This window comes from Haliotis asinina, chromosome 7, assembly GCF_037392515.1.
Source record: "Haliotis asinina isolate JCU_RB_2024 chromosome 7, JCU_Hal_asi_v2, whole genome shotgun sequence".
NCBI classification, from domain to species: Eukaryota; Metazoa; Mollusca; class Gastropoda; order Lepetellida; family Haliotidae; genus Haliotis; species Haliotis asinina.
In genome coordinates, this window is record NC_090286.1 from 7,145,001 (window position 1) to 7,157,738 (window position 12,738).

The window sequence follows — 12,738 nt, forward strand, 5'->3', positions numbered from 1 at the left end:
TGTTGAAACTTCCTCTTCCATGTGCGCATGTGCAACATCGCGAAGTTGCAGATTTCTTTTTTTCACTCCAGATTTAGTGATTTGAAGTTGCCATTTTTAATGGCTCAGCTAGTAGCGATATATTATGTTTCTGTTGCCATTTCCACGAGGGATGTGGGCTTGTCTGCGTGTTTCTGCTCAGTGGGAAAGTTTCCTTCGGTAGAACTGCACGTGCTGCCCTAAATAGGCCATGCAGGGTAAGAATTACCCTGTGCCATATAATCCAAGCAGTGTGTGAGGCGTGGTTAAAGCGTTCTCTCGTCTCGCCGAAGACCCGGGTTTGATTCCCCACATGGCTACGATGTGTGAAGCCCATTTCTGGTGTCCCCCGCCGTGATATTGCCAAAAGCGACGTAAAACTAAGTCCACTCACTCACTGAGAAGAAAGGGTTTTTCAGCATGTTAATGTGGGTGGTGAATGAATAATAACATAACAATAGTCCCCCTTTATAGCGCCATTCCAGGATGAGCATCCTGCTCAAAGCTCTGTTTATTTCTTGTTGTTTACCTCATATTGCAGTGTGCGACGATCACTTGTTCAAGGACGAATGCCTATTCTACCGCTTCCGTCGGGATGACGAAACTTACCTACAGAACAAGGATCTAAGAGCTTTCTTCAAGGGCCAACATCTGTTTGACAGGTACGCTTCAATCTTCGCCACGATTCTTACTGTCAGAGAGTACATAACTACTCGATCTACCGATACTTGCTATCTCATAAAGTTATATAAACATCAGATTTAATTGTTTCTGTTCCTGATCTATTTACATCGATATCGCGGCGGGTCAGTTCAGCAATAGATCGAATTTGATGAAAGCCTACTGCTTTGATGGAACTTACGGGCAAAGGCTGTCAAACGACCAATTATTATAAATATTGTTTCCGAACCCTTGATCATTGTATCCTGGTGCGGTTAAGGGACCGAATACTTAGTGGTTAATAGTGAGCACACCTGGACGGGAATACTGTGCTAAAATGCCATTTTGAGCCGCTGTAAACGATCTTATGCAAATACGCTCACGTAATGCCAATAAACCACGCCTGTCTGTCAACAAGAACCGACGGTCCTAGGACAGGCATCTTATGAACGCAGCAGCACCTTTTTTATCACCACCCTTCTTGATTTTGAAGGTTTCCAAGAGGATCCATAAATCACTGTAGACCATTAATTTTGATCACACATCACACAGTTGTTAGTGTTTGTTTCGAGTCCGTTTGTTTTGTTTGAAAAGGAAAATCGTAAACATGCACATATCACTTCATACTATCATCTTTCAAGAGCAGCTATGGTGATAAGTAGATGAGGAAGTGGGGTGAGGGGTGTGTGTGTGTGTAGTGTAATTCACATTGCACGTGCCTCTCCATGGTAAGTTGTCAACGGTCCCTAAAAGTTGTAGTCTCGATGCGTTTTCATACAACGTCATATAGCTTTTCAGGGAGGCGCTGATGCCGTTTCATCAACTTGTAAAGGCAAAGAACCTGAACCATTGCATTGTTTGTAACCTTTGATCCTGTTAAGGTGAAGAAACTTCCACGACGCAAATAAAATAACAATACTCTTACAGTCATTACCCTTAAAAACAATAGAAGGGGATATTTGAACATCATGCATGCATGGCGCCACGGACAGTGAGAAGGTGACCGTGACAATTAGTAAGGTCTGCTTGAAGAAAGACATCAGTGGAGAAATCGTAGCTTCTATCTTGAGGCCCATTTTTACATAGTAGGAGAGTATTATATTCCTCTCATGACTGCAAAAAGTCACCAAATTTGGACGACATTTATTTTGCGACACCTACCTCTTACTGTACATTAGGATGGATGCTTGTGTACAAGGGCTTTGGGCTTACCTTGAGTGTACCAGCCCTGATGTCTAGCTGGGTTTTTGGCTTATTGTCCACGATATTTTTCACTCGACAATCCCAAGACAAAATATGTACCCGTCTTCACATTCGATATGTTTATAGTAGTGTTTTTCATGTGACTTTTCAAATGAACTGATCTTGTTTCTACCTCCAACACTCAACTCTGTTGAGGATTGTTTTCTTCTATGAACTTCAGATAGATATCATCAGATATTACTTTCGGGCTGAATTTCGTTCCCCATTATGGTTGGATCATTATGTTATTCATCCAAACAAAATCTCCTCCTCTTTTTTTTTCCTTCTTCTTCTTCTTCTTCTTCTTCTTCTTCTTCTTCTTCTTCTCTGTCATAAAAGGGGACTATGGTCAGGTTTAACCTTTCTGTCTCAGGGTCAGAGTTATATCAGGGCCTTTCTTCTATTCCCAGGATAGCATACACTCTACCTTAGCCCATATTTCAAGCAACTCATTTTATATATCAGTAACTACCCGTGAAGACTCCAGGTTAGAATTGATCTTCAGCAACCCATGTTTGTCGAAAGAGATGACTAACGGGATCGGGTGGTCAGGCTCGCTGACTTAGTTGACAATGTCACCGGTTCCCAATTGGGCAGATCGATGATTATGTTGTTGATCACTGGATTGTCTGGTCCAGAATCGATTATTTACAGACCGCCGCCATATAGCTGGAATATTGCTGAGAGTGGCTTAAAACTCACTCCTTATAATCACACCCCTGAGTTACGAACCCTCTGACAGAGTGTATTCGTTTTGTGTGGAGGGCATCCAGAAGAAGTTCAAAACTCCATCCCTCTTTGAAAATTCTTGGATATGCGCCAGTGAAGTTATATTGATACTTTGTGGTTCTTACACTCAGAACCCGTTTCACAATGACACTTTGCGGACACTAATACGTTACAGTAATCCACTGACAACAGATCACTCAACTCTTGCTTCTGATTGTATCTGTGAGCCGTAAACCTATACATCGTCAAGTGTGATTAGCATACATTGTAAGCCTGGGGGGTTGGCGATAATTCTTGGACGAAGTCGCTATTCGTATTCAAAGACAAATGCATCATTTGATCTCTTCAGTTCGCGGCCAGCCAGAAGGATAAATGGACATGAAGTAAGATTTCAACATAAAATACCTATATAATCTACAATAAATTCTCGCAATGCTATCCCAGGAAGTACATACTCTTGGGAAAATGACACAGGTAGTACGGATGCTTGACGTTGTTCCATGTGCCACTGTTGCCATTTTGAGATATCGCTTTCTTTGATACCAATTCTACTGCGTCTGCGCATTGCTTAGTGGTTGCTACCGTATTTATTCACCGTTCCTCTCTCATGGCGGAATGTTTGTTTGCTAGTTGCGTGGTTTGTTGACGTTACGTGAACTTGTTTGCTTAGGGAGATTTATGGCTGCTTTCAGTGGCACTTTACTATAGTATCCCAGTCTAGATCCGCTTCATTGTAACTATTGTACTTGACAGCAAAATGGTAACCTTTGTAAATCATCGAACTCTACTTTTCTGAACGCTGTTCCCTGATCCTGAAAAAAACACCATACTGCGTTATTGGTCACATCTGCATTTAAACATTTCATTAGCAAGGTTCTGTTGTCCCGGTTGTTGCTGCCACCAGGCACGTGGTGGCTCCATCACATTAATATCATTTTACGCCGCATAAGTCTTATTCCGGTTTCATCGTAGAGCCATTTGGATACTTGTGTCTGGCCAATGGTTCATAGCTTGACCACCTCGGTCCCTCACAAGCAGCCAGGTCGCACAGTATCATCGTCACCACCCAGTGCCCCTGGGATGCTTGGCAATTCCTCAGCAGCAGAATCCCATTCTCGGAGCTGAATGGAGTTTGTTTAATGAGCCAGCATTGTATTTCCATCATATTCCACGAACAGGCCCGTTTTGCCAGCTTTGCCATGAGCCCGATTTGAACGACATGACGTCTAACAATTCTGTGCAATCAAATTACACGCGGAAGCATAACTGCGTTAATTAACGGAGAAGGCAACAGAAACTAGTGACGTCACTTCCGAATCGAAAATATATTGACGAATGTGTGGGGTACTAGAATATTTCATGGCCGAATGGAGATAATTATGTACTTGACAGTTGGGTAATGTTTGGTTCGTCACAAAGGAAACACGAATGGTTTTTTAGGGGGACTGAACTTGGTCTTGGGATCAAGTAAAGTCCTTTTCTCATGGCTGATCGGATCCTCGTTTATCCAGCGTGTTCACGCACTTCTATTCCTTGTGGTTTCATATAAGCTTGATAATCGAGGGTGGTTGTGACCTGTGATTCCAGACTGTTTGCTAGCCGCGCCGTCCTACGCGACTTCCACGCCCCCGGCGTCGTGTACCGAGACAGCTTCATGGGGCGCGAGTTGATCGACTGGATGCTCCAGAGTGGGCTGTCCATCACAAGGGATGCGGCAATCAAAGACTGTAGGGAACTGCTGGAGAACGACGTCATCAAACATGGTGAGGTGAACACCAAGTTTTGAATAATTCATTTATTGTTTGTTTGTGAGTTGTTTGATGTCGCCCCCAATAGATGTCAAGCTGTATGACGGCGGTCTGTAGATAATCGGCTGAGGCACAATTTAAGAGGTAAAGTAAACAAAAACACATACGGGTCTAATGGAAGAAAAAGGTCACGTCTGCTCCGTCTTTCATTTGATACTAAATATTGAATGACAAAGCAACGCGTTGCTTGGGGTTCCGATGAAGCTATTCATATTGTTTGTAATTGCTACATGTAATGATTTAAACCTTGTGGATTTTTTTTAAAAAAACTCACAATTTCATATTTTTGCTTATTGAGTCCATTCTCGCTGGGTCCAAATCAGTTAAACGGTACTAAGACCTGAAATCTCATTTCTCATGAGATTGTCGAAGGTCGGTTCCGTTTAAATGAATGAGTGATTTAAGTTTTACGTCGCCTTTAGAAATATCCCTGCAATAGTACGCTTCACACAATGTACCCATGCAAGGGATCGAACCCGGTTCTTCGGTGTGACGAACAAATGCTCTAACCACGCGGCTACCCCACCGCCCGGATCCGTTCAACGAACATCCCGTCCTACTTGACATTGCATCCCAACGCACAATAACCACACGATGGACAGAAACACTGTACGTTTACAGAAACAAGTAAATGTGTCGCTCTATTCTCAGAGTGCAACGTTGCCATCTAACCAACTGTTCTGATTCCTGTTCCAGTCACAGACGACTACCACTTCCGAGATGATGACCTGATCTACCAGTTCTCACTGGACTTCCACCAGCCCTACCTCCTCTCTGACATCCTCACCTTCCGTCGCACCTCATCTTCATCCTCATCATCGGGCTACACACGGTCATCCGTCGAGATGACGGCGCTCAGGAGACGCTCTACTCCTGGTGAGCACGCAGCCAACAACACTATCTCCCTGTGCGTGCGTGCGTGCGTACGTACGTACGTGCGCGCGTGCTTTCTCCCAACATGCGTCACACGGCGTTTCTTTTCTGCCTGATGTCACCAGTGAACATGTTGAAAAACGTCTTCAGCATTGTTTCCATTTTTTTCTCATATATACTGCGCACTCGAAATGCAGGTATTCAGCTTATCAGATAAATCACAAAGAACAATGGCGTTTTTCACTTCACGTAAAACATGGTTCCATAATAATCTACGTCCTTCATGTATAAATTCTTAGGGGAGAGGGGAGTGTATTTGAGAACGTAACATTTACGTTGAAATGACTTGGATTTGGTAGAACATTCATGACAGATAATAATACAACCTCCCACTCGGCCTCAAAGGGGCTGTAGATAATGGTAATATATAGACATAGATATCAAAGACATATACAGGGAGCAGGTTGTTCATTTTTGGCTAAATAGTAAGGACTTACTGCTCCAAATCGTTTATTCTGCCATCAGTGTGTCATTGTACGGTAAACATCCCCCATTTAAATTTCTGTACATAGTATACAAAAACCATTAATCGGATTTGAAAATCTGCTAGATTTAAACCGTTGCTAAATTAGACTGTTGTTGGTTATTCGTCACTACGCAACGTATTTTTAGATAAAAGCTCATAAAATATTATCACTTTAGAGGAACACAATTCTATATAAGGACCATCTATCTCTGTACTTCCAGTATCAATGACATCTTCTCTTAGATCTGCTGCCGATGACTCTTCGTCCGACTCTAGTCGGAACTCGCTTCCCTTGTTGAATCCCAGTCCTCTGGAGTCATCGGTTGATGATATGTCTGGAAGGCTCCACTCTGGCTCAACCGAATCAACCGATTCCACGTGCTCCCTCCAGCCAAAGTCAGGTATGGCCGAAAAATACATCTGAGTACAGTATCTCACAATGTATAATTTAACTTCACTGGTTCTCTCGAAATGCAAATTCATATTACTCACAGATGTAATGTTATAGCAATGGAACGAGTAGACTAGTAATTGACTGGTACCTGTGTATCCTTCCCGTCACCTACTAGCAACCGTTCACAGTAGTCCGACCAGGAGCGCAAGCGTTCTACGGCAAGAAAACCAGTCTATGCAGCGAATATTGTTAGTTACCGCCCGTGTGCATGCGTGTAGGAGGTAGTGATTAATTTGTCTTTGAGGGTTTCAAAGAAAATTCATTTTGAGCCTGGGGGATTTCGTTTTCCCCTTGGACCCGTGAAGGTCCCGGGGTAGAATAGGCCTTCGGCAACCCATGCTTGCCATAAAAGGTGACTATGCTTGTCGTAAGAGGCGACTAACGGGATCGGGTGGTCAGACTAGCTGACTTGGTTGACACATGTCATCGGTTCCCAATTGCGCAGATCGATGCTCATGTTGTTGATCACTGGATTGTCTGGTCCAGACTCGATTATTTACAGACCGTCGCCATATAGCTGGAATATTGCTAAGTGCGACGTAAAACTAAACTCACTCACTCACTCACTCGTTTTCCCCTTGGACTATAAAATAGTAGGCTATGCACATATACTTTTTCATTCTTTCTTTTCTCAAGACATGGTATTTTCGTGACAGAGTCAGTTATGGTTGCTCGTACGATAAACGACGTGTTTAACGGGGAAAAAAACGTTTATAAACCCAAAGCAAATGCATTTCTTTGAAGTATATTTTACAAACATTAGACAGGTTGTGAGATTTCTAGATGAGTAGAGTTTGGTTGCACACAGCAATATTCCAGCGGTATGGCGGAAATCCCCTTTCAGAGAACCTGTGCATGGTTTGTTTGCCAAGTTTAATCGGTTAGAGAATTTGAAAAGCGAAAGTGAGTTGTGATTGGTTCGCTCAACTTCCCAGCGTAGACACCTGATTGGATAAAAAGCCAGCAAAGGGAGTTAATAAAATTATCGGGCCGACCCGTAGATGCGTCCAGGGTATAGTGGAGACTTTTCGGAACGTAGACCCTGGAGATATCGAGGATGTTCTAAAGGAGGCCAAGCGTTGTTTTGTTTCGACTACTTGTTGATGTGACGTACCTTACTGTTTTGCAGTGTTGTTACGGCATGTCACAGTGCAGGAACTCGAAAACCCAGACACGCCGTACATGAAACATACAGTGAAGGTGAGTCCAGGCATGCACTGCCCAGGGGGCGAACAGTTCGGTTTGTGGGTACCGACTGAAAGACGTGAAATAAACTGATCGGCAAAAGAAAATGTATGTACCAAAAGTTGCCATTTCTCAAATTTTAAAGAAATATTCTTGTAGTTAAATTACACGCTGAAACGAGTCGCCCCAACGTAGCAGTTTGATAATCTGTAGGGATACCACGTCGTGAATACAACGTCGAAGTGGTTAGTTGTATAAACCATGAATTTGGGCCTATGTTTCACATGCACTAAGGATTTAAAACAAGTGTTCGGACAAGTTACACATGCAGTTTGAAAACAGTCACCACAGATATGCCACGACTATCTGCAGTTGAACGAGGGCCATAGGTGTGCTCCAGATGGGGCCTACACATGCCAACGTTGCAAGAACCCGTGTAGACCACGTGACAAACAGACCGGCCACACTCAGGGCAGACCAATAATTCGGAAACGGCGAGTAACAACATCAACTGAGGACCGGCATTTGAAGACGTTACACAGGAGAAACCGTTTACCAGACCACCAGCGTTGACGTTAGACGTACACTGTGACATTTATCAAAATATGGTGTCGTTAATGTTTTCAAACAGTTACATATAAAAACAAATCCAATTTGGTAGTATCTTTTGTACAAACCAAGTAGCATTCTTCAAAAGGCATCCGTGAAGATCCTGGTCTTCAGCAAGCCATGCGTGTCGTTAAAGACTGAGTAACGGAACTTGGCTAACCACAGGCAAACTGTAGCGCAAATGGGGTTGCGCAGCATAACGAATATGACAAGTCTTCTTATATCCGAGCGAAGCGAACAAAGGTTGGCAACGTACTTTCTTCGGTTGAATAAAAACATTTCACGTGAGTAATTGTTCAACATGGGGTTGGAAATGTGAGAGTACAACCCAGTGTAGTAATGGGTGTATACCTTTGATGGTAGCGAGATTTTATTTCGACATGAAAAATATTTGTCGCACTGAAGTCGAACGAAGAAAAGTACGCTGCCAACCTTTGCTAGCTTCGCTCGCATGTAGAGAAGACTAGTCATTTTCTCTATGCTGCGCAGCCCAGTTGCGCTACAGTTTGCCTGTGGGTTAACACATCACGTCATCGTATCCAGCTTGGATAGACTGATGCTCGTGCTGCTGATCACTCGATTGTTTAGTCCAGATTCGATTGCTAACAGACCGCCGCCATATGCAGTGTAGCTGGAATATTGCTGTGTGTGGCGTAAAACAAAAAGACAATGTATGTCCATTTCTGATTTCCCCGTCACCGATATTGCTTGAATATTGCAAAACCATGGGAATTGATATTTGGAGTGAGTGAGTGAGTTTAGTTTTACGCCGCACTCCGCAATATTCCAGCCAAATGGCGGCGGTCTGTAAATAATCGAGTCTGGACCAGGTAATCCAGTGACCAACAATATGAGCATCGATCTGCGTAATTGGGAACCGATGACGTGTGTCAATCAGGTCAGCGAGCCAGACCAGCAGATCCGGTTAGTCGCCTTTTATGGCAAGCATGGGTTGCTGAAGGCCTATTCTACCCCATGTCATTGTATCCCAGATGCGTAGATTGTATATTGCTGAGTGTGGTCTAAAACTAAACTCACTCACTATTCACATACCATGCATATCAACTTTGCAGATGGTAAGTGACTCAGTGGGATATGGATTCGTCATCCGTGGGAACAGTCCCGCCTACGTCCAGACTGTGGACCCCAATGGCCCCGCAGCCGCTGCTGGGATTAAGGTACGTATGCCATAACAAGACTTAGTCATGTCTGTCCGGAAGACCTGATGAAGGTACGTCATGTCTGTCTGGATGATCTGATGAAGGTACGTCATGTTCGTTTGGATGACGGGATGAAGGTTCGTCATGTCTGTCTGTTTCACGGGATGAAGGTACATCGTGTCTGTCAGGATGTCCTGATGAAGGTACGTCATGTCGGTCTGGATGACCTGATGAAGGTACTTCATGTCTGTCGGGATGCCCTGATGAAGGTACGTCATGTCTGTCTGGATGACCTGATGAAGGTACGTCATGTCTGTTTGGATGACGGGATGAAGGTACATCATGTCTGTTTTAATGACGGGATGAAGGTACGTCATGTCTGTCTGTTTCACGGGATGAAGGTATGTCATGTCTGTCTGGATGACGGGAAGAAGGTTCGTCGTGTCTGTCTGGATGACCTGATGAAGGTACGTCATGTTCGTCTGGATGACGGGATGAAGGTTCGTCGTGTCTCTCTGGATGACCTGATGAAGGTACGTCATGTCCGTCTGGATGACGGGATGAAGGTAACGTCATGTCTGTCTGGATGAAGGGATGAAGGTTCGTCGTGTCTGTCTGGATGATCTGATGAAGGTACGTCATGTTCGTCTGGATGACAGGATGAAGGTTCGTCGTGTCTGCCTGGATGACGGGATGAAGGTACGTCATGTCTATGTCTGGAGGAAGGGATGAAGGTATGTCATGTCTATGTCTGGATGACGGGATAAACGTTACGTCATATCTGAATGCAATTTCTATTTCGAGCACATAAAGTCACAAATATCCTTTTCACGTTTGTAATATACTCGTCTCATTCACACGTCTACTTATTTTTAACGACAGGTGCGACAATTCATCCACTCTGTCAACGGAAAGAACGTACTTCGAATGGACCACAAGGCCGTTGGGAAGCTCATTCAACAGAAGATGGGTACAGTGTGTCTTGTTGTCATGACCCACAAGCGGGATGCTGCTGTTCAAACCCGGTGATGTCCCCTCATTGTTGGATAGACACAACTAAAAACACTCGGTGGATAATTGATCCCCATGCAGGTCGGAAGACACAACGAAAGTTATCAGGTGGTCACGCTGTGGACACGATGGGCAGTTTCTGCTGAAAATATACCTTGTTTGTGGTTGCGGAAAGGACCGATTTGTGCCGATTTGTCACGTCAGTGTCCGATTTGGTCAACAACCTCTACATTTTACCCATTCGTAACTACTCGTCTCTTTCCGTGACCTGCAAGAAGACTTGCCGTGATGGTATAGAAGGTTGATTAAGCGTCAGGTCCTGACTCGATTATAACATACACGTGACACTCAGGACTCATTCTTCCGACCACAGACATCAGATTACCGCGGTCTGAACTAATGGATGTGGAAAATAGCACTGAAATTCGGATCAAAATTAGCTTTCTGTTTCAGATTTTGTTCAAATCTGTGTGATATATCAGTGTTCTTAAGAAACATCAATGTGATTGCATCAGTCAATATTATCAGCAATACCAGAGTGTGCACGGTAAGCGGGTGCTTGCATGGTTACAGGGGGCTGAACGCAGGGGCCGTATTCGCTAAAGTGCACTTCACAAATACACGCGGGACCGGCCATGCAGTTTAGTGACGGTATAATTTGAAGAAACCTGCAAATAGAATAAAAAATGAGAAACGTCAACATTTTTTCAAGAAAACTATGTACTAATTTAAAATTTACACTGTTTAACATCACTTTCTCTCAAACCCTAACCCGTGGAGGTGCGACTTTGCATTGGTCTTCAGCTTGTCGAAGGAGACCACTAATGGATGGTCAGGTTTGCTGACTTTGTTGCCTCATATCATCGTATCTCAATTGCGTAGAATGATCCTCGCGACAATTTCACGACGTTATGCTTTCGTTATTCCAACCTTGTGAACTCCCGATTACGTTGACACAACATAGTGGCCTGACGTTGCGAAGCAAAGCAGAAATGCAGAGGTAGAAGGAGGGGTTACAAATTTTGAACACATGAGGGTGGGATGGGTGTCATTGATTTTGTTCATGAACAGCGAGGTGGGGTGGGGATCAGTTTCCTTCTTTTCAGGGCATTCACATTGTACATAATCACCACCATCATATCACACACTCACTTTCTCTCTCTCTAAACCCCTAAGTGCTTTTTAGTCCATGAGCCATATGAGATTTGACTTCCAAATTGAGGGTACGTAGTTTATGAAATAACGTGATGGACATCTCCCATGCCTAGCTAAATGAGGATTTGGCGGCCATTTTCAAAGATGGCAGCCATTTTCTTGAATCCAACCATCTGTCTACTATGCTACAGCTAAAACTGTTAGCAGTAGACAAATATATGTGGGGTGAAATATGTTTGGTATTCAATTTCACATTTTGGTATGTAATTTGTAAGAGTGTAGCTTGATTATAGTTTACAAAATGTCGAAAATGTATGAACAAATAAAAGTTTCCCCTAAATATGCGGGTATTTTGTTATTTTCTCTGGAAAATAATGATCACTGACATGAGATCTTAAACAATTTTTATAAACCTAATTCTGATCACTGCCTTTAATGGTCATTATCCTTTCTACTTGCACCAATACCCGGTAAGAGGTTTTACTCCCAATGTAAAACCTGGGAATAGGTTTAACTAGATTTAAGTAAAACCTATTCCCAGGTTTTACTAGGAGTAAACCCTCGTCCCGAAAGTACCGGTTTGGAGCGATCAGCCACCGAAATCTGCATTCACAGGAAAGGAAAAACAAAAACTCTGACAACAGTGTTTTAATTGAAATTGAACGTCATTGTAACACTTCCGTGAGCGACAGTTTGTGTTGTACCGGAATCTCCCTCTGAAGTAGGAACCGACACTGTCGCAGACGTCTGAGTTTTCTTTGGAGCTGAACATGAGAGAACATCTGACGCCATTGCTTGTTGTTGATCACTGGTTCTCTTGTAAACCCTCACTGCCTCGCTTTTGTGACCTACAATAAAAGAATTCATCTTGATAAGTCATTTCAAATTGTACATAACCGTTTGAAAAGCAATTTATATGATATTGTAATCGCTTTGCTTGGGGCCATCATTGGGATTCGAACCCGGATCTTGGCATGTTAACCATAACACATGTTGACATCACAAGTTCTAGCATTTAAAATCGCCAAATTGCAATTTGGCCCAGTCACTTCAAGTTTCATTCGTGTTTTGCAGATATTCATTGAGTTACATACCAGTTTGTTCACAAATCTGTTGCTCGCTTATGTTTGCCTCGTAGAGACGGGTAGCAGCAGTGCATCTGAGCGAGTGGTTCGTTTTCCTTCCTTCAATTCCGGCTTCAGCACATATTCTCTTCACCGTTGTCTGGATTGTGTTGTGGCCCATGGGCGACTCTAGGTACCATTTTCCATCCTTAGGTTTCTTCATCGGGGTGAAGTAAAACGCATT

The 12,738-nt window shown here is 43.4% G+C and overlaps 1 protein-coding gene across 1 annotated transcript in view; it reads left to right on the forward strand.

Annotated features, from left to right (window-relative positions):
* The window catches only part of LOC137290991 (DEP domain-containing mTOR-interacting protein-like), a 17,872-nt gene extending 6,095 nt beyond the window's left edge, over positions 1-11,777 (forward strand). Inside the window, exons 3-9 of the mRNA XM_067822225.1 lie at positions 560-680; positions 4,237-4,412; positions 5,154-5,333; positions 6,078-6,257; positions 7,440-7,510; positions 9,178-9,282; positions 10,147-11,777. Coding sequence (XP_067678326.1) covers positions 560-680; positions 4,237-4,412; positions 5,154-5,333; positions 6,078-6,257; positions 7,440-7,510; positions 9,178-9,282; positions 10,147-10,293 — 980 coding nt within the window. The 3' untranslated portion in view covers positions 10,294-11,777. The remainder of the gene's footprint in view (positions 1-559; positions 681-4,236; positions 4,413-5,153; positions 5,334-6,077; positions 6,258-7,439; positions 7,511-9,177; positions 9,283-10,146) is intronic.
* Positions 11,778-12,738: the final 961 nt, after the last annotated feature.